Here is a 27,456-nt window from a genome sequence, read left to right on the forward strand (position 1 = left end):
GATGCTTTTGAACTGTGATGTTGGAGAAGACTCTTGAGAGTCCCTTGGACTGCAAGGAGATCAAACTAGCTGAGGCTCCAATACTTTGGCCACCTGATGCAAAGAGCTGACTCAGTTGAAAAGACCCTGATCCTGGGAAAGATTGAAGGCAGGAGAAGGGGACAACAGAGGATGAGATGGTTGGATGGCATTACCGACTCAATGGACATGCGTTTGAGTAGACTCCAGTAGTTGGTGATGGATAGGGAGGCTTGGCATGCTGTGGTCCATGGGGCCACAGAGTTGGACACGACTGAGCTACTGAACTGAACTGAACTGATGGCCTTTACAACAGCTTCCCAGGTTGCTCAGTGGTAAAGAATCTGCCTGCCAATGCAGAAGCTGCAGGTTCAGGCTCTGGGGTTGGAAGATTCCCTGTAGGAGCAACTGGCAACCCCCTGCAGTATTCTTACCTGGAGAATTCCATGGACAGAGAAGCCTCACAGGCAACAGTCTCTAGGGCCACTGAGTCGAACACGACTGAACATGCATGTACTCCACTCCACTCCATGGCTTTTACAGTTTACAAGGAATTGTTTGTATGTCAACAAAGCTCTCTTCTTTGATTTCAACTTTTTGAAAGTTCCTCCACAAAATTCTCTCTCCTTATTATAAACATAAGATATTAAACAAGGACAATAAGCATTGATAACCTAAGGTGACATACAGCTGTATCCAGCATGGTCTCTGCTTCCCATGGATTTAGGTCTAAGTCTTGGATGATCCTGGAGCTTCAGACATTGATCACAGAGTGTCTGGTTGGCACAGGTGGCATTGGGCCAAGTCTTCCTGGTTCCTCCATTTTCATAGAGAGTTCTGAGCAGTGAGTGGTATTTTCTCAGGATCACCTTGGGTGAGTGGAGTGTGGAACGTGGGAGCTTTGCTTGTCCCATCAGGATGACAGCAGTGGAGTTAAGTCTGTGCAGAAGGTGGGGGAGCGAGGTGTAGTAGGCGACTCCGAAACCAGCAGGGCTGAAGGCCTTTGGACCGAGCTGGAGACGCTGGAGCTCAGGGTTGAGAGATAGTGGGTACCTGTGTCCACAGCCTTTCTCCCCAGAAAGAGAAAGTGAAGGGTGAGTGGGAACCCAGCAGGTGAGAGGAAGGAGATAGTAGGAAAGTAGTGAAAGTGAAGTGAATTCGCTGGGTCATGTCTGATTTTTTGTGACCCTGTGGACTGTAGCCTACCAGGCTTCTCCATGGGATTTTCCAGAGTACCAGAGTGGGTTGCCATTTCCTTCTCCAGGTGATCTTCCCAACCCAGGGATCAAACCGGGTCTCCCGCATTGCAGGCAGACGCTTTACCCTCTGAGCCACCAGGGAAGCCCAGGAAAGTATTGGGGGTCACTAATTACAGGCGTGAGTTTGAGTAAACTCCGGGAGTTTGTGATGGACAGGGAGGCCTGGTCTGCTGCAAATCATGGGGTCGCAAAGAGTCGGATATGACTGAGCGACTGACTGAATTGAACTGAACTGAACTCAATTACAGTCTACCTCTTGGGTATTCTTCTGTCTCCTTAAGAGAGATGTGTTCCTTAAGGGAGGAGGGACGGACGCTTCTCTGTGGCCTGACCTCAGACCCTCGTGGTGCAACCCCGGGCTACGCGGGCTGCCCCTCGACCTGCTCCACGCTGGCTTCACTCCAAGGCGGGAGCCTGGGGACCATGCCAGGTTTCCCGATGTGCTTGACGGAGTGTGGCGCGGAAGCGGTGCAGGAAGTACGAGCGGCTTCCAGAGCTGGGCAGGGCCAGTGAGCGCAGGCCAGCGCGCGTTCGGGGAGGTTCCGACGGACCTGGCCTCAGGCCGCCACGGAAACCCCCGCGCCCGGGTCGCCGGGCTAAGGCTGGTCCCTGGACAGCCGAGAGCTGCGCGTCCCAGCAGAAGCCTGGCTGGGACCCAGGCGGGCGGGGCCTCTGGAGGGGCGGGGCTGTGGGCTGGCGGGGGAGGCCTTAGGTGCAGTGGGCGGGGCCTTCGTGGGTGTGGCGGGGCGTGGGGCGGGGCATCGGGCGGGGCGGGGTTCCATGCGGTGGGGCACAGGGCTGGGACAGGTGGGGCTTCCGCGGGGTGCCGCGAGGGCTCTCTGCCTTGTGCGTGGAGCCTCCGCTTCGGCTCCGGCCCGGGGAGGCGGCTCCGGCGGGGCAGGCGGGCTCCACCCCCGGGCCGGCCGCGTGCCCGCGCCTCCCAATTCCCAGAACCAGAGTGGGGGCTCGAGGGGGTGGTGGCGGCAGCTCCGCTTCCAGCTGGGCGTCTGGGCGCGGGGCCAGGACGGGCGGAGAGCGGCGGCGGCGCTGGGCGGCGGATCGCGCGCAGGGCGGTGGCCTGAACCGGCCGAGCCATGGCGGCCCCGGAGCTGGTGCCGAGGCGGGGCCGGGAGCGGGAACGGGAGGACGAGAGTGAGGACGAGAGCGACATTCTGGAAGAGAGCCCGTGCGGCCGCTGGCAGAAGCGGCGGGAGCAGGTGGGCACAGCGGGGCGGAGCGGGGCGCCGCCCACCTCGGGTGGAGGGGCCCTGGGGCCACGCGGGGCCGTGCGCACTCTGGGGGAGCCAGGAGGCCGGGAACCTGCCCGAACCCTCGCGCAGGCGGCCTCCTTCTCGATGCGCGCTCGTACTGCTTTAGCCTGGCCCCCACGCCCTGGTGAGAAACCCCCTCTTTCTTAAGGGCCAGTCTCTCGAGACCACCTCCCCATGCCTCTGAGATCACCTGTTAGCCTCCTGGGAACCATCCTCAAAAAAACCCGAAGCATGCCCCAAATCCCCACAGCCCAGCCCCAGGATACCACACCTCTGCTCCTGGGTCCCCAGCTTCTCCCTGGAACACCAGTGCCTGCCTCACACCCTCCCGCTGGTGGATAGGATGTGACTGGGGACTGAGCCTCCCCCGACACTTCACTCATGCCCCCCCACCTCCATCCCCACCCCCACCCCCAGGTGAATCAGGGAAACATGCCGGGGGTCCAGAGCACATTCCTGGCCATGGACACTGAGGAGGGGGTGGAGGTGGTGTGGAACGAGCTGCACTTTGCTGACAGGAAGGCCTTCTTGGTCCACGAGGTAAGGCCCGCTGCCCCACCCCCCCACCCCACCCCCATCATCCTGGTGACTGCACCCCCCTTCCCAGGAGAAGATCCAGACCATGTTTGAGCAGCTGGCCCTGGTAGACCACCCCAATATTGTCAAGCTGCATAAGTACTGGCTGGACGCCTCAGAGTCCCGAGCGCGGGTAAGCCCCTGGGCAGGCCATGGGGTGGTGGGGCACCAGTGGGTGGGGTGGCTGTGGGCACCCACTGTTGGTGGAGCCCGTGAGTTTGCCGCCTCGCAGGTCATCTTCATCACAGAGTATGTGTCATCAGGCAGCCTCAAGCAATTCCTCAAAAAGACCAAGAAGAACCACAAGGCCATGAATGCCAGGGTATGCAAGTGGGCTGGTGTGGGTCAGGGCCAGGCTGGGGTCCAGATGCTGTTGGGGACAGAGACAGTGAGGGGCACGGGGCAGGGCTGGGCCAGGCGGCCCAGGCCCAGCTGCCTTTTGGAGCCCACCTCATGGAGTCCATCCACCGCCAGGCCTGGAAGCGCTGGTGCACACAGATCCTGTCTGCACTCAGGTGAGGGCCTGGGCTTGCCTGAACACCTGCCTGCGATCTCCCCCATCCACCCTGCCTCCTGGCACCCCTGACCCAGCTCCACCGGCTCTCCCCTTCTCCCAGCTTTCTGCACGCCTGCAGCCCCCCAATCATCCATGGGAACCTGACCAGCGACACCATCTTCATCCAGCACAACGGCCTCATCAAGATTGGCTCCGGTGCTGGCGGGGAGGAGGGGGCGGCGAGGAGGAGAGGGTGGTGGGGAGGCTGGGCCGGGCGGGACCTGTTGGGAACACAGGGCTGATGACGCTGCGCGCCCTGTCACGTTGACACCTGCTCTTTCTCCCCGTGGGGACCGACTCAGTGTGGCACCGGATCTTCTCCAACGGTGCGTGGGGACTCTGGGGGATGGGGGGCCATGGAGAGGCCCGGTCTGCTCACCCCCTGCTTTCCCGTAGCGCTCCCCGACGATCTTCGAAGTCCCATCCGTGTTGAGCGGGAGGAACCTCGGAACCTGCACTTCTTCCCGCCAGAGTATGGAGGTGAATCCAGGAGGCCCCCACCCTGCCCCCTGCATCCGCCTTACCCGTCCTGACCCGCTCTCCCCTTTCAGAGGTTGCTGATGGCACTGCCGTGGACATCTTCTCCTTTGGGATGTGCGCACTAGAGGTACTAACCCAGTGTAGCCTGGGGCCCTCCTCCCAGCTAGCTCCCCCAACCCCACCCGTCCCTTCCCCCTGCCTGACCTTGCCCTGCCCCCCAGATGGCTGTGCTGGAGATCCAGGCCAATGGGGACACCCGGGTCACAGAGGAGGCCATCACTCGTGCCAGGCACTCGCTGAGCGACCCCAACATGCGGGTAAGCAGCTCGCCCTGCCCCTGTGAGTTGGCTGTCAGTGTTCCAGGCTGGGCAGTGAGGGGCCTCAGGCAGGCCTGCAGATGGTGCAGGTCAGAGCCAGGCTGCTGCACCAGCCCTTCCCCTGCAAGGCGGGCCTTACCAGGCAGGTGTGTTGCGGGGCAGACCTGATGGCATGAGGGAACATTCTGAGCACAGAGATATGCTTTAAGTGTGGGCGCAGTGTTTATGCCAGTTTTATAAAGAAACAGGTTCAGAGAGCCTTTAGCGTGAATGGTGGAGCCAGTGTATGTCTAGGTCTGCCCAACTCCACGGCCCTGCCTGTAAGCTTTCAGGAGACTGGCTGAGAGGATCCCAGGGGGCAAGGTGGGTGGGTGCAGACGGCATATGCTCAGAAGCTGCAGCCACAACCTCTGTGGCCAGACTTCAGCGACTACCTGGCTTAACCCATGGCCTCTGGGACTGGTGGGGCCTGGGTGGGACTGAGACAGACATGGAGCCAGGATGGACCCAGAGGCAGTGAGGGCCTGGATGTGGGGCAAGGGAGGCACCCCTCAAGGCCATCTGCAGAGCCAGTCCTGACTTGCAGCACCAGAAGTAGGGCAGGCAGGTGGGCTCAGGCTGGGCTGCTCTGAGTTCAGGGGCCCAGGCTGATCTGCCAGCACTCTGCCCAGGCCTGGGCTCCAAGGCAGGGGCTGGTGTCTATCCTCAGTGTGCAGTCTTCATCTGTCACTTGGGGATGACAGTGCCAGCCCCCCTCAGAAACTGGGGCGGGGGTGCCTACTGGAAGGAAAACAAAGGCAGCTCTGGGCCCCGGGAAGACTCCACTGTCCTGTTTGAAGACCCAGGTCCTGGCCTGGCGGCTAACAGGATGCCTCTCCCTGTGCCGGAAGCTGCATGAAGGCTCCCAGAGGCTTGGGGCCAGAGCAGAGAGGCTACACCCACTTCTGCCCCCTCTCCGCAGGAGTTCATCCTCTCCTGCCTAGCCCGGGACCCTGCCCGCCGGCCCTCTGCCCACAACCTCCTCTTCCACCGCGTGCTGTTCGAGGTGCACTCGCTGAAGCTCCTGGCTGCCCACTGCTTCATCCAGCACCAGTGTGAGGGGCAGGTCGGCCTGGGGGTGGGCCAGGGCCTGGGGTCAGGCTGCAGAAGGAGGCCCGGCAGGACCCCATGCTTCAGGGCCCGCCGCCTGTGTGCTCCCGCGGCCCATAGACCTCATGCCTGAGAATGTGGTAGAGGAAAAGACCAAGGCGATGGACCCGCACGCAGTCCTGGCGGAGATCCCCCGGCCCCCCTGGCCCCCGCTGCAGTGGCGGTGAGTGACCTGCAGCCCAGAGGCCTCCCTGCTCCTCCTGGCCAGCCCAGCCCCACTGGCCAGGCCAGCCATCCTCACGTTCTTCTTACACCCACGCCAGGTACTCAGAAGTCTCCTGCTTAGAGCTTGACAAGTTCCTGGAGGACGTCAGGTGAGGGCTGGAGTGAGCCTGGGGAGGGGGCAACTGTCGGGCCTGAACCCCCAGCTGGCAGCACCCTGCACCGTGTCCCTAGGAATGGGATCTACCCGCTGATGAACTTTGCTGCTGCCCGGCCCCTGGGGCTGCCCCGTGTGCTGGCCCCACCCACCGAGGAAGCCCCGAAGGCCAAGACCCCAACACCAGAGCCTTTTGACTCAGAGACCAGAAAGGTAAGCTTCCACCCCTGCTGCACAGACCTGACCACTGTCCAGACAGGCTCCCTTACCAGGGGCTTCAAGTCTGCCGGGCCAGCTCTCCTCCCGGCTGCTGGAGGCCAAGTCCTGCCTGATCACTCTGTGGAACCTGGCGGGGGGTGGGGGGGGGGGCAGTAGTGCAAGCTGAGAGACCCCTCTCCCAGAGGCTCTGCAAGGAAAGGCTCCTGCAGGCCCTTGCCCCACACACGGCTCTGACCCACCTCCTTGGCCTGCGGATTCCCTGACATCTGTGCCCTCGTGTCTCCTCCAAGGCCCCTAGGCCCTGAGATTCCCCTGGCCCCTCCTGCAAGGCTCCCCCCTGGCCAGGGGACTCCTGGGCAGCCTCAGCCCCTCTCCCTCTCCATGTCCACACCCACCGGTTTCCAGAGGCCGTGGCTTCGGCCTTGGGTGTGTCTCTGTGGTTACTGCCCTGATCTGGGCTTCCTTTGTTCCCCACCGAGATGCTGCACCAGCCCCTTGCCTGGTCGCCTGCTGCTGGCTTCCCTCCACAATGCAGCCAGAATTCTTGTTCTGGATAGGGGGCACAGTCGGAGGTCCTCAGCCCCCCACTCTGAGGCCTGGTCTTACTGGCATCCTGGGCTTCTGCTGTCCTGTCGCAGAGGATCTTGCTCTTTCTACCCTTCCCACAGCTTGTCCAGGTGTTCTCTCCACCTGTGAAACCATCCTAAAGCATCCTCCAGCTTCAGTATCTACCCCTCTGAAAGTTTTGGCAGGCTCCTAGCAGTGAGATGTGCTTTCTAGTTTGCCCTTAGAGATTTTTCCCATCTCTGGTCTTTACTACCCGTGCCTGGCCCTTTGAGGCAGCATTTGAGCTTGCTGCCAGAGGTTGAGGTCCGGCCTTTGAGTGACCTTGGCCTGTGTCTTCCCCGCAGGTGATCCAGATGCAGTGTAACCTGGAAAGGAGCGAGGACCAGGCGCGCTGGCACGTGAGCTTGGGGTGGGGGGCGGGGGCTGCTGCCGGCAGAGATGCCGATGCGGGAGGAGAGGGACCGGGCCAACCCGAGCCCACCACACCCTCCTGCCTCCACCTCCTCAGCTCACTCTGCTCCTGGTGCTGGAGGACCGGCTTCATCGGCAGCTCACCTATGACCTGCTCCCAAGTAGGCTGAGGGTGGGGGTGGAGGTGGGGGGGGAACCCCGGGCGGGGGCGGGGGTGGGCAGGCAGCGCTGCAGGTCTCATGCCCTGGCTTCCCCCGCCGCAGCCGACAGTGCCCAAGACCTGGCCGCCGAGCTGGTGCACTACGGCTTCGTCCACGAGGTGAGGTGTGCGGGCTGGGTGCGGCCAGCCTGGGAGGGCGGCAGGGTGGGCCGCGCCCCTCCGTCCCCCATGCCTCCCTCCCGTCCTGCAGGACGATCGGCCGAAGCTGGCCGCCTTCCTGGACAGCACCTTCCTCAAGTACCGTGGAGCTCAGCCGTGACCTTGATTCACCTCAGGGCCCCAAGCCCCCTGGAAGCCAACCTCTTGGCTCCCTGGGGAAGCTTGGCATTGGCCCCTGCAGTTGGGTGGGGAACCAGGGTCCCTGTCTGCCTGTGTGCCTGCTAGCGAGAACCTCCCCTCGCATAGCTCCCACAGCCCTGGGGTGGGGCTGAGGGTGGCGGGGTCGGGCCCACCAGTGGTAAGGGAGCCGGTGCTGGGGGGCTGGTTAGCTGCTGCGTGTCCTTAGGAGCAGGATGTCCCGTGCAGCCAGCTTCCACAATTTCCTGGCCATGTGGTCACGGAGGGGCTGCCGCACGGGGAACCACGCATAGTGCTGGGGGCTGAGGGGTGGAGGTCAACCCTGGACAGCTGTGCACCCAGGCAAACGCTGCATTGCAAGTTGGTGCCACTGACTCACACGAGGAACCACCACCTTAAACTGATGGTAAAGCAGCTGCAAGTGTCGGGCACCGTGCTGGGCGAGGGGCGTGGCCATGACCCGGAAGCTCGTATGGCTCTTGCCCCCTGCCCCCCGTCCAGGGCAGACCCACTTCCGGGCCCCTCTCTGGCTCCTGCAGCCCCCACAAAGAGCTGTTCTCTGTCCACGTCCCCTGGCCGGAGTGGTCCATGTCAGATGCCCTCCCTGCTCCTCCCCAGCTCCCCCCTACTCATGCTACCTCCCTGGGTCCTGGGGATATCAGCGCCCCCTCCATTTGCAAATGTAGTTAATCACTCTTGAACATTTAAAACCGCATGTATAAATTTAGCACATTCAGGTTTCTAAGTGTTTGAAATGTCAAACAAGAAAAGCCTACCACTGTATTAGTTCTCTGTTGTTGCTGTAGGTTTTTACCACAAACTCAGTGGCTTAAACCAACACATATATTAGTTCTGTAGGTCAGAAATCTGGCGCAGATCTCATCAGACTAACAACAAGGTTTTGTCACTCCTTTCTGGAGGTTCTTGGGGAGAAACCGTTTCCTACTCCTTCAGGTTGTTAGCCTTCAGGTGTCAGGAGCACGCAGGGCACCGGGCAGGAATTCAGTTCCTTGCAGTGATGGGGCCAAGGTTCCCATTCCCATGCTTGCTTAAACTGAAGGCCATCCTCAGCTTCTGGAGGCTGCCAGATCCCTTGGCTAATGGCCCCTTCCTCCATCTTCAAAGCCAGAAACATCGCATTGAGTCTTTCTCCTGAACTGTGTGTCTGGTTTTCTGCAGCCAGGAAAGCTTCGTGTGGTTAGGTTGGGTCCACCTGGATAATCCGGGATAATCTCCCATCTCATGGTCCTTAATCTTAACCATATGTGCAAAATACTTTTCACCAAGTAAATAATATTCCCAGGTTCTGGGGGTTAGGACATGGAGATCTTTGTCATCCCACCTGCCACATCACCCCAACCAAAACCCCAAACCAACACCCCTTACCAAGACATGTCAGATACATTCCATGTAAAAATATGGTGAATCTCAAGTTATTTTAAATGTTCCAGTACTCTACAAAATTATTCAAGTCCTAACACCTTTCAGTTTAAAGTTACGCTTTAAAATAACTTACACATCTACTTGGAAATCCTGATGCCAAGCTGTCTGATTCTGCATCGTCTGAAACAGTTGGGAGTATCCAGTGCATAACCGATTGTGTCAGAGATTAAACTGAACTCAAAAGGATCAGTACTAGCACTGCTCCATTTCATGTCTGTTGAGGTTTTCATTTTAACTTTTATCTCTTCAAAGTGACATACCTATTATTTTCAAAGTGGAATTTTTTAGGTCAATAATAAATAACTGATAAATACACTGTCTAACTCTGATTCTTTGCAAATTCAACTCTCTTAGCTGTTTCTTCAGGCATTTAAAATGCATGTTTCACAAGGACACGCACACATGCGTTCGCTGCTTTTCATCGGTTTTTCTACATTATCTGTCACCTGCGGGTGTCCTCTGGGGGGAAGGGAGGCCACTGGCCTCATCCCTTGACACAGCGCCATCTCAATGTGATGGGCACTATTACAGCTTCGCTCCCACAGGTCTCAGCAGAGAACAAGGTGTCCTAGGAAAATATTTGCTTCCTTGCACAACTTTTTGTTTTCCCTGCAGTTAATCATTGCCTTTTGGGGGGCTTAGTTTTCCATACATGTCATTAATTCCTCCCTAGATTCTCCTGCAGAAGTGTGAACCTCCTCTCAAACTTGGGATTTGTTGCATAAGTGCTATTTCCATCTTTTCCTGGACCCCTCACCCTGCCACCTGCCCCGGCTGTGAGCATGGGCTACGACTTCAGCAGTGTCCTGGAGCACCTCCTTTCTCTCCGCTGGAGCCCATGATTTCCTCCTCCTTGATTCATTTACGGAGTCTGCAGCTTGCCGTCACTACATTCACATCTGCTTGTTCGTGTAACTAGGTGCAAAGTTGGGCTTCTAGTCCCAAGAATTCCCATGCCTTTCTGAGTTCTGACCTTTGCGATGTCTTCTCTCTGGATCTTTTCTTTACCTGAATGCTTTGGAAATTATCAACTGTTGGGGGCCAGAGTGAGGTACTCCGCCCATGGCAAAGGTCATGAGGAAGGAGGCTCGACATACGCAAAGGCGGGATCGAGCCTCAGGAGTCCCCCTGGAAATCCTCGAGCGTCTACCCCCATAACCAGAGCCTGCCTACTTTACTACTTTGTGCTCTTACCTACACCTCTGACTTTACGGGGGGCTGTCCCCCACCACCTCTTTCGGAGAAGGAGTTAACCTAGAGCTCCAGTCAATAAAAACTCTTGGGTGTGACAAGAGTGTTTTAACCTACAAACTCCTCTGAAGGTTCTCTAGCCTGCCTGACAGGCTCGTCCGGCCACATGTGATTGCTCACAGCCTCCCAACCGTGAGAGGCACGAGATGCTTTAAACCTTCTAAAAACAGGTTCCTTAGAAAAGTTAGAAAACTATTAGTATAAGTATAATGGGCTGATTAGAAATTGTATTGGTGAAGGGTTTTTCATTTGTTGAGCCAATGTTTGTTGCTAAGTCTCCACATCCCCTGCCCTTACACACATTAATGAATATATAGAAGAAATAAGTATTAACCTTTGATATTAATCACGTTAGACCTTAGGCTAAGTAAATTCTTTCCTTAACTAAAACCCACTACACCCTCACCCTGTAGGAATGTAACTTTACTTGGGTGGCGTCTGTTTTGAGAATAATCAGCCCTGGAGAAATAAGTGTCCTGATTGACTGACCGCTGTCACAAGGAGAGGGTCGTAAATTGTCAGCAGGCCCCCCTGGCCAGAAGATGATGTAACACCCCTAAGACCTCTGTATACATTTGTGTGAAGCACCTGACTTTAATAAAAGTCAGGACTGCTGTCCCCACGTGACTTTTGTATAACATCTTAGTGTATAAAAACAGACTCTGGAAAATAAAGAATTGGGATCAGTTTCTCGAAATACTGGTCTCCCCATGTCGCTCTCTCTCTCACTCTGGCTGAGTCTCCATCTGGAGCGCGGAACCCACCATGCTTACTAATTATGCCTGGGCTTCTAAGGTCCGACCGGGGAGGCCTCAGTGTCTCCTCTCCTTCGGGAGAACGGAAGGACGCCTGCGGCCTACGTAAGTGGTGCAAACTTCTTGTCTTGAAGTTTTATTGGTCTCCCGCGTAAACCAAGCTACTCAGCCTCTTTTCTCCACTGAATTTTCCTACTGAGCTATCCTTATTCTACTACTCTTTATATCTTTAATTAATATCTAATTGAAGCTATTGTATCCTGATCCTCGCCTATGCCGTCTCTCCTTCGAATACCCTGGATCAGCCGGGGCTGGTCCCCGGCAGGATCAACGATGTGTCCTGATGTTGTTGTTCAGTCACTCAGTCTTGTCCGACTCTTTGTGACCCCATGGACTGCAGCATGCCAGGCCTCCCTGTCCATCACCATCTCCCAGTTTGCTCAGACTCGTGCCCATCGAGTCACTGATGCCCTCCAATCATCTCATCCTCTGTCATCCCCTTCTCCTTCTGCCTTCAATCTTTCCCACCATCAGGGTCTTTTCAAATGAGTCGGCTCTTTGGATCAGGTGGCCAAAGTATTGGAGCTTCGGCTTCAGCATCAGTCCCTCCAATGAATATTCAGGACTGATTTCCTTTAGGATTGACTGATTTGATCTCCTTGCTGCCCAAGGGACTCAAGAGTCTTCTTCAGCACCACAGTTCAAAGGCATCAGTTCTTTGGCACTCAGCCTTTTTCATTGTCCAGCTCTCAGATCAGTACATGACTACTGGAAAAACCATAGCTTTGACTATATGGACCTTTGCAGGCAAAGTAATGTCTCTGCTTTTTAATACGCTGTCTAGGTTTGTCACTGCTTTCCTTCCAAGGAGCAACCGTCTTTTAATTTCACGGCTGCAGTCATCATCCAGTCCAGAGTGATTGTGGAGCCCAAGAAAATAGTCTGTCACTGTTTCCATTGTTTCCCCATCTATTTACCATGAAGTGATGGGACCGGATGCCACGATCTTAGTTTTTTGAACGTTGAGTTTTAAGCCAGCTTTTTCACTCTCATCTTTCACCTTCAATTGAGAGGCTCTTTAATTCCTCTTCACTTTCTGCCATAAGGGTGGTGTCATCTGCATATCTGAGGTTCTGATGTAGACCTTCTCTCGCTTTTCTTCCATTATTATTTTTTATTGAAGTATAGCAGTTTATAATGTTGTGTTAATTACTCCTTTACAGCAAAGTGTTTTTTTTTTTTCTTCTGTATTCTCTTTCACTATGGTTTATCACTTGATATTGAATACGTTGATAGTTCTCTGTGCTCTGCAGTAAGAACTCAATATGACTTTCCCTTTCATCTGTTGTCCAGAGATCCCAACCCTTCAGTTCTAAGAAGTTTTCTTTGCTGTTTTGATTTCTCCCCTTTCCTTTTCTGGAATGCTTACTTAGATGTTGGACTTATTTTCTGAGAGGTTAGGGGCAGAGGCTCTGGAGCCACTCAGCTGCTTCTGAGACAGTGGTTCAGATTGCATGGGGGTGGTCATGAGCTTGCACAAGTTAACTGTGAAAAGGAACGAGAACAGTGCCCAGCACACTAGCACTCTGAATGCAGCGATGCCCGATTTCACAGGCAGAGCTGCACCAGGGAGTGGTGCTTTAGCCCCCTCTTCCAGCCCCAGCCCACCCTATTGTGGAGGCCTCTGAGGCACCCGCTGGCTCTAGTACTGCAGAGTGCTGACGAGTGTGACAGTACTCCATTGTCTGTTTTCTAGCTATATGGTTTCATTGTTATACGTTCTGGAAGATTTCAACTTTATCTTGCAACTTCTCTGTTTAACTCTTCCTTTTCCTCTCATATTTTTCATTTGTAACTGCTTTCTCACTGGCTGAATGTTTGTTTTTTTTTTAACAGCATCTGTTCATGTACTTTGATGCAACATCCTATATCTCTAAGGATATGGTTTTAGCTTTTCCTTTTTCTTTCCTCTCTGGCCTGCTCTATTGGCTCTATTCCTTCTGAGTCCCTTTTCCTTTTCCAGTTTTCTTCTCCCTCAGGTGTCTGGTGTTCCTGGGTTGCCCAGTCACATTGAATCTTAGTGGTTGGCGCTTATTGCCTTGTGGTGCTTTGAGGTCAAGGATGGAGCCAGGTCATTCTCCTGCCCACCTCTCAACGGCCAGTCTATTGTGTGTGTGTGTGTGTGTGTGTGTATGTGTGTGTTGGGAGATCCTGCAGACAGGCTCTTCTCTCTGAGGATTGTGAGTGACACATGATTGGGGAGCCAGGGTTGGAGGTGGCAGAAAGGCAGGAATCTCATGTATTCCCCCACTTTCAGAACAGGCAGGCCCTCCAAGTGTGCCTCTGCTGGAGCTCACCTCTCAGTCGCTGCCAGTAGGGCCGGAGCTCTTATCTCTTCCTTGTCATGACTGCACTCACATGAACCATCTCTTGGACCTCAACCTCCAGGATGCTAAAGCAGCCCCTGTTGTCCACCTTCCTCCAGCTCCACAACATTCCACCTCTTTGTCTTTGGGGGTTTCTGGCTTTATAAAGGTGGTGCAACCTTCCCAGGTGGTGCTAGGGGTAAAGAATCTGCCTGCTAATGCAGGAGACACGAGATATGAGTTCGATACCTGGGTTGGGAAGATCCCCTGGAGTAGGAAATGGCAACCCACTCCAGTATGCTTGCCTTAAGAATCCCATGGACACAGGAGCCTGGTGGACTACAGTCCATAGGGTCCAAGAGTTGGACATGACTGAACAAAGCACTCTTTCTTATCATTTTAGAGGAAAGGTAAATGAGTAAAATATTGTCGTGTTTAAACAGGGTGTCTGTATTTCACATTAAATCTCCCAGGGTTGAGAGGAGACCTGCCTCCTTGGGGAAGACACTTTGCTACCTCAGGCAGGCTAAAGTTGCTAAGCTGACAACGTCAGGGCCTGAGCTTCACTGAGTGAGGGTCTTGGGACTGGGTGTGGCATGCAATAAACGTCCAGGGCAGCTCAACGCCAGGCATGGACACCTGGAACTTTATAGTTCAGAACTAAGAGGACTGAGTGCATACCCTTCCCAGGGGATTGGTTCGGAAGCCTGTCTCTTGGGTTGCAGTTCCACAGACTGTTACGTCGGTGGCTCTAGGACGCTATCAGTTTTGGAAAGAGAAAATGGGACCGTAACAGGGAACACACCATGCATTGGTAGGCGCATTCAGAGATACGATGCAAAGAGGCATTTCGAAATCTGAGTCCGAAAAAAGGCGATTCTTGGTTGCAGTTTTCAACCGCAGCTCTAGAGAGAATCCGGCCGTCTGTGCCCGGCCTCAGGGTTTTCCTGCAAAGGAGACAGAGACACCGAGCAGCGAAGGGAAAGAGGCCGCGAGAGGCGAGGGGAGGGGCGACCTAGGACGCTAACAGGCCGGCGGAGGGCGGTGCTAGCGGCGAGCGGAGGCGGGGCGGCCGCGCGCGCCCCCGCCCCTTCCGCGCGCCCTTCCCGGAGCGTTAACTGTTCCTCCCCGCACCGGAAGCGCGTTCCTTTTTCCTTCCACGTCGCTGGGGAAAGGGCCTTTAATCGCGAGAGTTCCGTTCTCTTGAGAGCGCCTCCGCCGGCGCCTAGATCGCGCGAGACCGCGGAAGGAACCGAAGCGTGTGGCGCGCGCGGCGGCCGCGACGGGAACAAGATGGCGACGGCGACCATAGCGCTAGTAAGTGAGACCCCCGTGACCGCGGGCCGCCGCTCAGACCGCGGGAGCAGATTGTTGGCCCGGCCAGGGCGCCGAGGGTCCCTCGGGGACGTAGCGGCCGCTCCGGAGCCCAGCGCGAGCTTCTACGGCCTTCGGTCGCGCGAGGCGGGGGCGGGGCGGGCGCGAGGGGAGGGGGGCCGGCCTGCGGCCGCAGCTTCCGGCCCGCAGACTGCAACTTCCGGCAGCCGGCGCGGGAGCACCTGGCGCGGCTGTGACCTGCGGTGCGGCTGGGATTGACGGGGGGGTGAGGGGGGCTCGTGCCGTGTGGCGAGCCGGGTCTCTTCGTGGTGCGGTCGGGCGGGGCCAGACGGTAGTCGTTCCCCTCTGCCCACGTTGTGAGCCTGTATCCCCGACTTGAAGGCGGAGCACCGTGGAACCGTGGCGTCTCCCCCTCCATCGTGTAGGGGCCACAGGGCGGGCCTGTAGGACGGGATCGGGCCTGGTGAAGAGGGAGGCCTTCGCTTCTTGAGTACACAGCTGTGAATGGGCTCTTTGCTGATGTCCAGCGGAGAAGAGGTCTCCAGCCAGCAGGGATTCCGTCCTGCAACCCCTACTCAGGAAGGGAAGACGAGGCCTCTCATTACATCTCTCATTGCACGTATCCTGAGCAGTCACATTGTCCCAAGCGCTGTGCGAGGGCTTGGGGGAGCAGTAGGGAACGAAAGACAGTCTTGCCCTGTTCCGCCGTCTGCTGGGCCCTGGAGACCAGTTTCCACTCAAGGTGCCTGAGGTGTTAGGGCGCGTGCAGGCATCTCTCCTGCCTTGCTTAGTGCTCAGCCACATGGAGCGCTAAGCAGAGATGGACAGCCTCTTCTCACACAGCACTTCCTTGGGGAAGTCTCTCTTCACTCTTCCTCCTCCCAGACTTGTGCCACTGAGTCCCCTCACGGACCCTCACAGAGAACTTCATCCCTTTATTTACCTACCCCTCCCCAGCTCAGTCTAATGGATGGGGTTTATGTGAGAAGCGTGTGGCTGGAGGTTGGACTGATGGGGGAGATCTGAGAGTCAGCGGGCGTACTTAGACTGCATCCCTCAGGCTCTGATGGCCACAGAAGGGGCGAACCTGCCTCACTGGGGCAAAGCTGACTCCCAGTGAGAAAGCGGCCCCAGGCTATGAGGGGGGCCCCGCTGTGTGATTCTCAGATCTGGCTAACTTCACTGATTTCTTTGTGCCATATCCTGCTTCCTGCTGAAGCCACAGGAGCAACCACCTTTGTGACAGGGGCATTAGAGAGAAGAGAGGTGAAGGTGGAGGCCTGGGTGACTGTCTAAGTCACCAGAGTTTTAAGATGATGGAGAGGGAGGCTTGAAGACAAGGACCAAAACTCCTGGGGAGGTGTAGAAGGAGCAGAGACCAGTGAGAGTGGAGGCCTCGTGTCCCCGAGCACCCCCAGACCTGCATCAGCACTACACCCCAGCCTTGCTCAGGGGCGCCCAGCTCAGCTGTGGCACAGGGCCAGACCTGGTGGTGTCACAGTGGGGGTGGGTGTGTGCACTGGGTCTGAACCTTGGGAGCTGGGCTTTTCAACAAGGGTCTTCACTGCCCATCTGAATCCTCTTCAGGAGGTTGATGCTGCTGCTGCTAAGTCACTTTAGTCGTGTCTGATTCTGTGGGACCCCACAGACGGCAGCCCACCAGGCTCCTCTGTTCCTGGGATTCTCCAGACAAGAATACTGGAATGGGTTGCCATTTCTTTCTCCACTGCACGCATGCATGCTAAGTTGCTTCAGTCATGTCCGACTCTGTGCGACCCTATGGACAGCAGCCCTCTGGGCTCTGTCCACAGGATTCTCTAGGCAAGAATACTGGAGTGGGTTGCCATTTCCTTCTCCACAGAAGTTTAATGAATGTATGTTAACATGCATATACAAACTGTAAAGGCCCAGACTTACCTTATCAGCTTGTGGGAATGAGGTCCAGTCTGTGGCCTAACACATTCCTCCTCTAACCTTTCGAATGAATAGGTTTCTAGAAGAGGCACCGGTTCCCTGCAGTGCTGCAGGGGCATAGCAAAAGCTTCTTCTCCGTCTTCTGGTTTGTGCCTGCTGAGGAGTGCTGGTTTGCTGCCCTAAGCTGTGGCTTTGGCTCTTGCGGGAGGTGGGGTGAGTGGCGCTGGACTTGGCGGACAGTGATCTCGGGGGGAAGAACCCAGGAAGATACAGAAGAGCCTCTTCTAACTTTTGTGTGCCTTCCGCCTGGTCACTGCAGAAACAGGCCACGGGCCCTTCCTCTGACACCTGGGCTCACTCCTACTTGGGACCATTGTCCTAGGAGTTCCATCTGGCAAAAGCACTGGACTCCCTCACCTTCCCAGAGGTGAAGGTGCTTGTTTTTCTCCTGTGGGTCCCAGCCTGCCTGTCACCTCACCGAGAAGCTGTCTCTGCTGCTGTGGCCTTGGGGCCCTCACACTCCCTCTCTCCAGCCCTGTGCTTGGTTTTCTCCTTAGGGCTTGTGCTACAGAAATAACCTCATGTCGGGGCTGGCTAGCATGTCTGTTGTCTTGCTTTTCGTGCATCCACAGTGCCCCGCACAGAACCTGCCCACACTGTGGATAGCAGGGCGCCACGTGAAGGGTACTGACCAGATGGGAGGCAGTGTCCTGCACGAGTCCTACTGTGGGGACTTGACTCTGGATGTTGTAATAATACAAAAAAAAAAAAAAATGACTGAAACCTGTGGATCGCTGGCCATGTGCAGGAATTGCCTTACGTATTGTATATGGAGTTGGCCAGAGTTGGCCACTCGCTGAATCTTCCTGCCTGCCCCAGGAGACAGGCCTAACGAGCCTGAAGCCTGGAGGTGTTAAGTAATTACTTGATTTTTCTGGTTTTCTAATGGAAATGATTCTTTTGCCCTGGGCTATTGATTAGTGGCAGTGCAGGGGTTTGGGCCCCAGAATCTTGGGGCTGCACTGCACCCCACCCCACCACACACACCGTGTACACCCCCACACTGCACACACGCTCCCCCACCCCACACACACCCACCAGAGGGAGTTTGCACCCCTCGAGGCACTGCTGCCTGCTGCTGGGGTGCTTTGTGACTGTGGCCTGCTGTAGTCACGGCTGGAGGATAGCGTAAGACTAGCTGTAATGATGAAGGGCAGTTTCCTCTAAGCTTTCTTAGCATCTGCTTAGAAAAGAGCCCTAGGCTCTGTGGGACTGGGGACGTTGTTTCTGCCGTGAATTCCCTGGGGTCGGCTGTCCTTTGTGAGTCCTGGGTGGACTGAATTTCCCTGCAAAGCCTCTTCTGAGCCATCTCTGGTCTCAGCACTGTCCTAGTTCCTGTTGGCTGCTGCACTTACTTGGGTGAGTAGGAAATCATCTATACATGTGCCTTCAAGTTGATCTAATTCACAGGGGTCAAGAGGTTGGATTACATGCCCAGACCTGAAGTTACCTCTTGTTGGGGTTTTGCAAGGCAGCCTCTGCTCTGGTGTGTTCTGGGGGCTGCCAGGGCACTTGGAGCAAAGCCAGACCCTCTCCCCAGATGCCAAGCACCCACTGGGTAGCACCTCTATCAGAAGGGCCCCCCTTTCCTTTGTCTCTCACTGGAGCATGGTTTCATGGCTCACAGCAGTGATCCAATTTCAGAGGGGTTCCAGGGAAGGAGCAGCGCTGGGTGGGCCACAGCTTCCACACCCACTGGTCACATCTCTAGTGCAGTCAGGCTTGTGCTGCTGTCTTCCCTTTGAGGCTGGAGTGCCTAAGACACGCTCTGGCCAGGTCAGCCCAGCGTTTCTTTGGCTTTGTGCTTGGTGCCTTGAGGATGGGCAGGGCTCTCGCCCTAGGCTGTCGTCCTAGATGTGTGTGGGTCTTCCGCGTGAGTTGGGCGTGGGTTCCTGCTCTGTGACTTGTGAGATGGTGGGGAGGTCTCAGGCCTTCCACCAAGACCCTGACTTCCATGGTGTTGCCCACCTTCGGCCGTTGGGCTGGCTTCACACCAAGTGCTCTTTGGCTCCTCGAGATGTGGCCAAACTCTCACCTGCCCTGAGTTAGACAGCCCTGAACAGTGTGCAGGGGGTGGGGGCATAGGGGAGCCTACAGAGGCAGCCCCGCTGCCCGGCCTGCCAGTCAGAGCCATCTTCAGGAGGGGCCTTGGAACTGAGCCTGAGGTGTGGGCTGGCCCAGCGTGTGTGCAGGCTGCTAGCGAGGTGCCTCTGTCTGCCTCAAGGGGAGAGGGCCACCTGTGGTCCCGGTCGTCCCGGTCGTCTTTTCCTGTGTGGCCAGAGGGCTGCTCTTGACCCAGGAGCGAGTGCCTTTTGTTGAGCGGGGTGCAGGAGCACAGCTCAGCTCGCCACACTGTCTCTTTCTGAGGACTTACTGCCAGCCTGGGGCTGCCCCAGCCTCTGCTCTGGTTTTTCCTGGCCAGCCCTTTGGGCCTGGGCCCTGGGCAGCGGCAGGTGTGCTGGAGGAGCGGAGCGGGCAGGGTGAGGCGTGGAGGGGCAGCTGCAGGAAGCCCCGGGGCCAGGTCAGAGCTCTGACTGGCTCCTTGCTGGTCCTCGCAGAGTCCAGCTCTTAACCAGGGAAGACAAGCGAGGGCCCGGGCGGCTGGGTCTGCGAATGTTGTCACACCGTCTCCTTCCTGCCTGCAGCAGGTCAATGGCCAGCAAGGAGGGGGGTCCGAGCCGGCAGCAGCGGCGGCGGCGGCGGCAGTGGTGGCAGCGGGAGACAAATGGAAACCTCCACAGGTACTGCCCTTAAGCGTTCTTGCCCTCAGGCCCGCCCGCCCGCCTGCCTGCCCGCCCGCCCGCCTGCCCGCCTGCCTGCCTGCGCGTCCCTGGCCCCAGAGAGACCTGGCTGGGGGGTGGGAGCGGGAGGAGCCCCGGGGACTCTGCCTTCTGGGCAGAGACCCTGCCCTGCCCCCTTGCCACCCAGCCTCCCTCCTGGCTCCAGCCGCCTCCCCTCTGCATCCACTTGGCGTCCTCGCCTCACATGTCTTCACGTCCCGGGCAGATGGTGGCTGTGGTCAGGTGGGCCCGAACCTCGGGCGGTGCGTGCCTTTCACTGCTGGTGTCATACAGGAGGGTGGACGTGTCATTCAGAATGTGCAGGGTGGTGTTAAGAGCCAGAAATAGAGTTTCCCTTCAGATCTCTAAGTAAAACATGAACGCCAACCCCTCTGCAGGTCAGAGCGCAGGTCTGGGGCCTCGACTTCAGGGTTGGCCTGGAGGGTCTCAGCCAGTGCTGATCGCCAGACCTGTGGGGTGGGGGTGGAGGGCTGGACCTTGCTGTCTTTGGATAAGAAGGTTCTTTATGCTTCTGCATGGCAGTGCCTGCCTCCAGAGGACTGGGCAGGGCCTCTCAGCAGAGTGGCCTGTGGGCTGTTGGGGCCGGGTGCCCAGCTTGCCTGGGGAGGGCTGTGGTATGCAGCCTGGATCCTGGGAAGCTATGGGGGCTGAAGCTGATGGGCAGGGGGGCCAGGGTGTCCCTCTAGCCAGCCCTTCCTGATCCTGGCTGGCTATGTAGCCAGCCATTGGTTGGTAGGAGAAGGGCTTTTTGTTTCTCAAGACAAAGAGGAGATTGAGAAGTTTCTGAGGGGCTGAGAGGGGCTGGCATTGATCACCATGGTGACGGCCTGCTCTGGAGCCGTGGCCCAGGCCCTTGTCCTCTTTTCCCACTGAGGAGAACTGGGCTCGGGGCCTGCGGGCAGGCCAAGAGGACCGCCATGCAGGAGCCACACTGCACTGCCAGAGGAGGGGCTGCCAGGGCTTCCCGCCCTTTGACCCTGTGCTAGAAACCTAGCACTGCAGCTGGTCAGGAGGGTGCTTCTTGGGGTCTGGGTTGCCAGCCCCTTCCTGCCGCCTTTGTGCCTCTCTCTGTGGTTGCCCGTCACTCCTGTGCTGGGGGCCTGCCTCTCGTCCCTGCTGTCCTCCCGAGGCTTCATGCTGGGGTTGGAGAATCCCCAGTCCGGACGGTTGCTAGCCACCCAGCGCCTGGTGACTGGGCAGGTGTGCTCCGAGCCCCCGCACACACGCTCCTGCCACTCCCGCGGCTGTGTCCTTCCCCTGCCAGCAGCTTAGAAATGCCTTTCAGCAGAGGGCATACCCGTACTCCTCGTAGCACCCGCCCTGGCCCGCAGCCGGCTGGGCCTGCCACGTCAGAGCATCTCCTCGTTCCTGTACTCGCCCAGTGTGTTGGCGGGTGTCCGTTTCTGTTCCCTTACGGTGGGCCTGTTTCTGGCTTCTCTTGCCAGGGTGCTAAGCATGGCCCAGGGAGAAGTTTGGTGAGGCGGGCTGGGAGAGCGAGTCCAGGTCTCCAGATGGTGTGCGGGGCTGGGGGTGGGGCACTGCCTGCAGCTGTGCTGGGAGGGTGGCGCCTCCCAGACTTGCTCTTTTGAGTGGTCCCTAGAACTGGTCCTGAGCAGGGAAGCCGAGTCTGTGGCTGTGAGATGATGTTGGGGGCCTGGGTGCCAGGCAGCCCAAGAGCGGGGCATCCCAGAACATTCAGAGTCCTGGCCCTCCCCTTGTCTGGGAGGCCAGTGCCAGCCAGCTCTCCTATGCAACTTGAGCCTGAGGTTCTGGGGTCGCGCTTGCCATGAGGGCTGGGCTCCTCTGACTGCTCATTGCTTGTCTTGGTGACTCCAGAGGGGCCTGGGTCCTGCAGCTGCTCTGGGTGGGCCAAGGGCCCCAACGTGCCTGTCTGTTTTGGTGTGTGTCTTACCAGTGTCTCCTGGAGGAGACAGGTCTGGGACAGCCACTGGGCTGTTGGACCCATGTCCGCCCCAGGCGGGAGACAGTCTGTCCCTGGGGACGGGCTGAGCTGCAGGCAACGCGCAGTGGTCGGGCAGAGGGCGGGGTGGGCCTGGGGCCATGGGAGGGCCGTCGGGGACTTGCTCTCAGCCATCTCCCTGCTCCCGTCTGCAGGGGACAGACTCCATCAAGATGGAGAACGGGCAGGGCACAGCCGCGAAGCTGGGACTGCCTCCCTTGACGCCCGAGCAGCAGGAGGCCCTCCAGAAGGTGAGCGCGTCCCTCCTGGGGCTCCGCGGCAGGGGACGCCTTCGGGGGCGGAGGAAGGCCCATCTCCCCACAGGCGGGCCCCCCAGTGCTCCTCACTGCCTTCTCTCACAGGCCAAGAAGTACGCCATGGAGCAGAGCATCAAGAGCGTGCTGGTGAAACAGACCATCGCCCACCAGCAGCAGCAGCTTACCAACCTGCAGGTGAGCCACCCTCCCGCCCGCCACCCCGCCGCCGCTCTCCTACTCTCGTGCCTGCGGCCATCCCCGCGAGGTGTTGTGGTGCTCCGTTTCTCAAGGACTCCTTGGGACCCCTGGGTTCCTCCCTAAGGCACAAGTGGCCCAGCCCTACCCACCTATTGAGAGCCCACGGCCCCTGCCAACCCTCTTCTGTAGCCCTGCGCCCCTGCCCTTCCCCAGTAGGCTCCTCTTCTCGGACTTCAGATTGTGGCCTTGGGTCACCCCCACCATGTGCCCAGCTGCGAGGCTGATGGTGTAGCCCCGAGGGGCGTTTCTCCCCACCCCCACGGCCTCGGATAAAAGCGGTCAGGCCCCCACCCCTGCAGTGAGTCCAGTCCAGCGGCTCGGGGCCCAGGATTGAGAGGACAGGCTGGGGACGCCTCCCCAGGGCCCTGCTCTAGGCTTATGGCCAGAGGCAGCCGTGGCCATGGGGGAAGAGGACAGGGTGAAGCCGACAGGCCTGGGCCTCGAGCCTCCTGCACCCCACCCAGCCCGCAAAACGTTCACGCTGCCAGGGGTGCCTGGCTCTTGACTGTGCTCCGTCCGCTCCTCCCCTCCCTCCCCCTCCTCCTCCTCCTCCTGCTCCTCCCCCTTCCTTCTTGCCCCTGCCGGCCAGGCTGCGGGGCGGGGCACCTGGGGCTCTGAGGCCCCCCTGGGCAGGTGCCGGTGGCCGGCCAGATGCCCGGCAGTGTGGGAAGGCAGGCGGGCCTCCTGGCAGGGCGGGGACTCCGGGCCTTGCCGCTGTCTGCGTGAGGTGTGACGAGAGCGGAGACTGCTCGGCTCCAACAGACTGAACTCTGTCTTTACTGTCTTTCAGATGGCAGCAGTGACAATGGGCTTTGGAGATCCTCTCTCACCTTTGCAATCGGTCAATAGACATGCTCACTTCTTCCGGGGCTCATGTCCTTAGTCAGGGCTAGAGGGGGGCAGTGCGCCCATGTGCTGGGGACCTTGCTCCCCGTGGCTGGCCCTGCCCGCCAGCTCAGGACGCGCGCAGCAGAGCGCCAGGCGCGGCGGGGCCAGTGGTGTGGGGGGCACCCACCCCGGGACCGCCCCTGGGGAGGCCTGCATCTGCTCTGAGGGCCCGCCTTAAAACTAACCGGCCAGGTAACTGCGGAGGGCAGCCGGCCAGGAGGGCAGCTGCCCGCGCCAGGCCCCCCGCACCCGTGCCGCCTGCACACATCGGGTGTGCCACCAGGCCTCCAGCTCCGCCGGGCACCAGGCTGCTCGGGCTCCTGGCTGGGGTCAGGCGCCCGAGGAGAGAAGGGTCTTAACTCACGGCCCCATCAAACCCTGGAGGGGGGACGGGGGGAGGGGGTGGGGGCTGGGGGGACCCACGTGAAGGAGAGAGGGAAGGAGCAGGATTGGGCCGCACCCTGGCTGTCAGCAAGGGGCGGAGTCCACGCGGGCAGGGAGCAGGTGGTGGCTGTGGCCCCGGCTGCTGTCAGCAGAGGAATGTGGGGAGGAGATGCCCCTCCCGCCCCCAGAGGCAGGCTGAGGAGGAGGCCAGGCCCCCCCTGGAAGTCTGAGGGGGAAACATGGCCTTGCCAGGGGCCATCCCTGAGCCTGAGTTCTCACAGGGGACACGTGGTCCTGTCCTCGGGCCAGACAGACCCCGTGTCCTCTCTAGGGAGCGTCTGTCTGTGGGAGCAGGTCAGGCAGGGGGCTCTGGGCACCCCCACTGTTGGGGAGCCCACACTGAAGAGGAGACATGCTCCTATCCTGGAGAACTTTGACCCCAGGGGCAGCTGGTCTCACATCTGGGGCAACTGGCGCAAGAGGGGACATAAGTGTTGGGGGGGGACAGTCCTTGATCTCGACAGGAAACCTGTGGCCTCTTTGTTGGGAGCAGTTTGAGGAGGGGGTCCTGTCTGGGGGCCATGAGCCTTATTTTTAGGCTCCTCTTGGCAGGATGTGGGGGCCTGGCCAGTTGGCAGTTGGCCTAGACCAGTTGGCATATCTGAAAAAAGAAGCTGGCCTCTGGTTATGGGGAATCTCAGGAGGGTGTGGGGGTCCCCCGCTGAGGGGCTGGAGCCAGGGCCCATCTCCTTGGCCTGCCCTGGGCCTGTGGTCTCCCCCCAGTGCCCCATGGCAAGTGGCTCTGGGGCACTGCCCGTGAGGCCTGTCATCTGAGGTGGCCGGGTGGGAGTGTCTCCTCGAGCGACTGGGGGCCCCAGCATGGAGGCGGTGGCGCCCGCCCGCACGGACCCCGGGGCGTCTCCTCTCGGTGGCTCCGCTCCCTCGTGAGGCTCCCAGGGACCAGCAGCCCTTTCTATGAGGGTTCAAGGCGCTGGGGCTGCGCGAGCGGTGCTGCCAGTCTTCTCTCCGGGGAGTCCCTGACTGGGCTCCTTACCTCCTCCCTGGGGTCTCTTCTGGGCAGTAGCTGCCCCGTCTTTGCCCCCTCTCTTGCCTCACACCAGCGTCCCTGCAGCCTGGCGGCTCCCCCTTCCCTCTCTATCTGAGTGCATGGCCAGGACCCTGAGAGGACCTCCCAGCCCGCCCAGGTGCCCGGCCCCAGAGTGGAGGGCTTGCAGCCCTGCCTTCCGACCAGCTGTCAGCTGTGCTGTCAGTCTGCCCGGGACCTGGGTGGGCCAGGGTGTGTTTGTTTCCTGCCTTCAGGCCTGACTTTCCTTCCTGGGCTGGGGTCTTGCCGACCCCTGCCACCCTGACTGCAGGGGCGGATCCTGCACCACACCACCGCGTGGGGAGCCCTCCCCACAGCGGAGCAGGAGGGGGAGGGGTGGGCCAGGAGGGGAAGGGGCTGCCCAGCGTCTCGCCACCCCTCACAGGCCAGTGGCTCTGTCTCCCCTTGTTCCTGCTCCAGATGGCGGCTCAGCGGCAGCGGGCACTGGCCATCATGTGCCGGGTCTACGTGGGCTCCATCTACTACGAGCTAGGGGAGGACACCATCCGCCAGGCGTTCGCCCCCTTTGGGCCTATCAAGAGCATCGACATGTCCTGGGACTCCGTCACCATGAAGCACAAGGTGAGGGTCCGTCTGCCACCTCGCCCCAGCCCTGCGCTCTCCTGGCCTAACTGCACGTTCCTATGTCCAGGGCTTTGCGTTTGTGGAGTATGAGGTTCCAGAAGCCGCCCAGCTGGCCTTGGAGCAGATGAATTCCGTGATGCTGGGAGGCAGGAACATCAAGGTGAGGGCTGGGGAGGGGACCTTGGGGCCAGTGTGCAGCGTGTTCTGTGTCCAGACAGCCAGCCTAGACTGACTGGGGGCTCTTTGTCTCCTGTCTCTACCCCAGGTGGGCAGACCCAGCAACATAGGGCAGGCTCAGCCCATCATAGACCAGCTGGCCGAGGAGGCGCGAGCCTTCAACCGCATCTACGTGGCTTCCGTGCACCAGGACCTCTCGGATGATGACATCAAGAGTGTGTTTGAGGCCTTTGGCAAGATCAAATCCTGCACACTGGCTCGGGACCCCACGACTGGCAAACACAAGGGCTATGGCTTCATTGGTGAGTTTGGGAAGGTGGGGGTGGGGTGAAGCCCCTTCTCCCCACACCCCAGGCCCAAGGCTGGCCCTCACTGCGCTCCTGCTCTGCAGAATATGAGAAAGCCCAATCGTCCCAGGATGCTGTGTCTTCCATGAACCTTTTTGACCTGGGGGGCCAGTACTTGCGGGTGGGCAAGGCTGTCACACCCCCTATGCCCCTGCTTACACCGGCCACACCTGGAGGCCTCCCGCCGGCTGCTGCCGTGGCCGCAGCTGCAGCCACAGCCAAGATTACAGCTCAGGTAAGGATTGGTGCCATTGTGTGGTTCAGTAGTGGGCACTGGGACCACTGGTCCTGTGGGGACTGGCCCTTTGATGGTCTTGAGTGGAGGCACCCAGATCCAGAACTAAGCATGGTGGCCTTCTTGGTTGCAGGAAGCAGTGGCTGGAGCAGCAGTACTGGGTACCCTAGCCACTCCTGGACTGGTGTCCCCTGCACTGACTCTGGCCCAGCCCCTGGGGGCTCTACCCCAGGCCGTCATGGCTGCCCAGGCCCCAGGAGTCATCACAGGTGAGCCTGGGTGGGTCAAGGTTTCCCTTCTTCCACTGCTGCTCTTCTGGGCCTGATGCCTTCAGCTGTCCTTAACGAGCTTCTTCGCCCCCTGGGCCCCCTGCGCCCCAGGGCAGTTCAGCCATGCTCCTTCCTGGGAATGGAGGGAGGTGGGGGGAGTGACTGCTGACTCTGTGGGTTTGCTGCAGGTGTGACACCGGCTCGGCCTCCCATTCCGGTCACCATCCCCTCTGTTGGTGTGGTGAATCCCATCCTGGCCAGCCCTCCGACACTTGGTCTCCTGGAGCCTAAGAAGGAGAAGGAGGAGGAGGAGCTGTTTCCCGAGTCGGAGCGGCCGGAGATGCTGAGTGAGCAGGAGCACATGAGCATCTCAGGAAGCAGCGCCCGCCACATGGTGATGCAGAAGCTCCTCCGCAAGCAGGAGGTGGGCCACCGGGGCCGGTGGGGCGGGGCGGGGCGGGGCGGTCCAGCCAGCCACAGCTCTCAGCTGTCCCCCCCACAGTCCACAGTGATGGTTCTGCGTAATATGGTGGACCCCAAGGACATCGACGATGACCTGGAAGGGGAGGTGACTGAGGAGTGTGGCAAGTTTGGTGCTGTCAACCGTGTCATCATCTACCAAGAGAAGCAGGGCGAGGAAGAGGACGCGGAGATCATTGTCAAGATTTTTGTGGAGTTTTCCGTAGCCTCTGAGACTCACAAGGCCATCCAGGCCCTCAATGGGCGCTGGTTTGCTGGCCGCAAGGTGGTGGCTGAAGTGTATGACCAGGAGCGTTTTGATAACAGTGACCTCTCTGCATGACCTCGGCCCCGTTCCCCGGACTCGCACTTTCTCCTTGTTTGCTCTGGGTTTTATAGAGTGATTCAATGGTATCTCGGCCCGGCCGCCCAGCCTGTGGATAAAGGTGCAGGTGCTGCTGGCCCTGACTGTCCCTGTCTGACAGTAGTCTTGTGCTTATTGGCTCCCGGGGCGGGGGTGCGGGTGCGGGGCAGGGCGAGCACCCAGGCAGCGCAGAGGCAGCGAGCCTTGTCGGTCAGAGACCTGAATACCGCAAGGAAGGCATTTGCGGGGTCAGCAGGAGTTGCTTGGTTCTTTGGTGCCCGCACGGGGTGGCGGTGAACCTTGGGGGTGGCCTTCCTGCTGTGCGGGGCTCTACTGTCACATGCTCAGGTAGTGTTGCAAGAAGGGTGACCCAGAGTCTCCGAAGTCCTAGGACACACGCAGTCCACCGGGCAAATAAATACAAGCACAGCCTGGGCCTGTCGCCCTGCCCTCAGGGAGCCACGTCGCCGTGGGAGGGGCAGCAGGCGGGATCTCTGGGTCGTGAGGCTAAGGCGGGGACGGGTCGGGGGTAGGGAGGTGCAGGGCGGTGCTGGAGGGAAGGCAGGAAACCTCGAGCCTCTGGT

At 58.9% G+C, this 27,456-nt stretch overlaps 2 protein-coding genes across 11 annotated transcripts; both read left to right on the plus strand.

Annotated features, from left to right (window-relative positions):
* The first annotated feature begins 2,067 nt into the window (after window positions 1-2,067).
* On the plus strand, window positions 2,068-9,417 carry NRBP2 (nuclear receptor binding protein 2). 5 transcript variants are annotated; one of them, XM_027560466.1, is made up of 18 exons: window positions 2,069-2,494; window positions 2,966-3,088; window positions 3,156-3,257; window positions 3,357-3,446; window positions 3,599-3,639; window positions 3,742-3,836; window positions 3,983-4,006; window positions 4,077-4,160; window positions 4,232-4,287; window positions 4,382-4,477; window positions 5,439-5,571; window positions 5,687-5,789; window positions 5,890-5,940; window positions 6,002-6,158; window positions 7,076-7,125; window positions 7,240-7,303; window positions 7,406-7,461; window positions 7,553-9,417. In XM_027560466.1, the coding sequence occupies exons 1-18, from the start codon at window positions 2,372-2,374 to the stop codon at window positions 7,791-7,793; spliced, it is 1,689 nt and encodes a 562-aa protein (XP_027416267.1). In that variant the 5' UTR covers window positions 2,069-2,371; the 3' UTR covers window positions 7,794-9,417. The 5 variants fall into 5 exon arrangements, with proteins under 5 accessions (XP_027416265.1, XP_027416267.1, XP_027416266.1 ...); XM_027560467.1 differs by having other exon boundaries at window positions 2,070-2,494; window positions 7,076-7,129; XM_027560468.1 differs by having other exon boundaries at window positions 2,071-2,494; window positions 6,023-6,158; window positions 7,076-7,129.
* A 5,148-nt stretch (window positions 9,418-14,565) lies between these two features.
* PUF60 (poly(U) binding splicing factor 60) lies at window positions 14,566-26,990 on the plus strand. 6 transcript variants are annotated; one of them, XM_027560499.1, is made up of 12 exons: window positions 14,566-14,791; window positions 19,429-19,524; window positions 21,700-21,795; window positions 21,907-21,996; window positions 22,850-22,900; window positions 24,857-25,018; window positions 25,089-25,181; window positions 25,287-25,500; window positions 25,590-25,780; window positions 25,914-26,049; window positions 26,238-26,473; window positions 26,552-26,990. In XM_027560499.1, exons 1-12 carry the CDS (start codon window positions 14,768-14,770, stop codon window positions 26,849-26,851), a joined length of 1,689 nt encoding a protein of 562 aa, XP_027416300.1. In that variant the 5' UTR covers window positions 14,566-14,767; the 3' UTR covers window positions 26,852-26,990. The 6 variants fall into 6 exon arrangements, with proteins under 6 accessions (XP_027416300.1, XP_027416299.1, XP_027416295.1 ...); XM_027560493.1 differs by having other exon boundaries at window positions 14,675-14,791; window positions 19,432-19,524; XM_027560494.1 differs by lacking the exon at window positions 22,850-22,900 and having other exon boundaries at window positions 14,569-14,791.
* The last annotated feature ends 466 nt before the right edge of the window (window positions 26,991-27,456 follow it).

This window comes from Bos indicus x Bos taurus, chromosome 14 (assembly GCF_003369695.1).
Source record: "Bos indicus x Bos taurus breed Angus x Brahman F1 hybrid chromosome 14, Bos_hybrid_MaternalHap_v2.0, whole genome shotgun sequence".
NCBI lineage: Eukaryota > Metazoa > Chordata > Mammalia > Artiodactyla > Bovidae > Bos > Bos indicus x Bos taurus.

Excerpts from the sequence above, each read along its gene's own strand:
- PUF60 (XM_027560499.1), top strand. The coding sequence starts at position 14,768 with ATGGCGACGGCGACCATAGCGCTA. Across the intron at positions 21,796-21,906 it reads AGCAGGAGGCCCTCCAGAAG|GCCAAGAAGTACGCCATGGA; the intron begins GTGAGCGCGTCC and ends CTTCTCTCACAG. Across the intron at positions 26,474-26,551 it reads AGCTCCTCCGCAAGCAGGAG|TCCACAGTGATGGTTCTGCG; the intron begins GTGGGCCACCGG and ends TCCCCCCCACAG.
- NRBP2 (XM_027560464.1), top strand. The coding sequence starts at position 2,372 with ATGGCGGCCCCGGAGCTGGTGCCGAGGCGGGGCCGGGAGCGGGAACGG. Across the intron at positions 4,478-5,438 it reads TGAGCGACCCCAACATGCGG|GAGTTCATCCTCTCCTGCCT; the intron begins GTAAGCAGCTCG and ends CCCTCTCCGCAG. Across the intron at positions 6,159-7,075 it reads TTGACTCAGAGACCAGAAAG|GTGATCCAGATGCAGTGTAA; the intron begins GTAAGCTTCCAC and ends TCTTCCCCGCAG.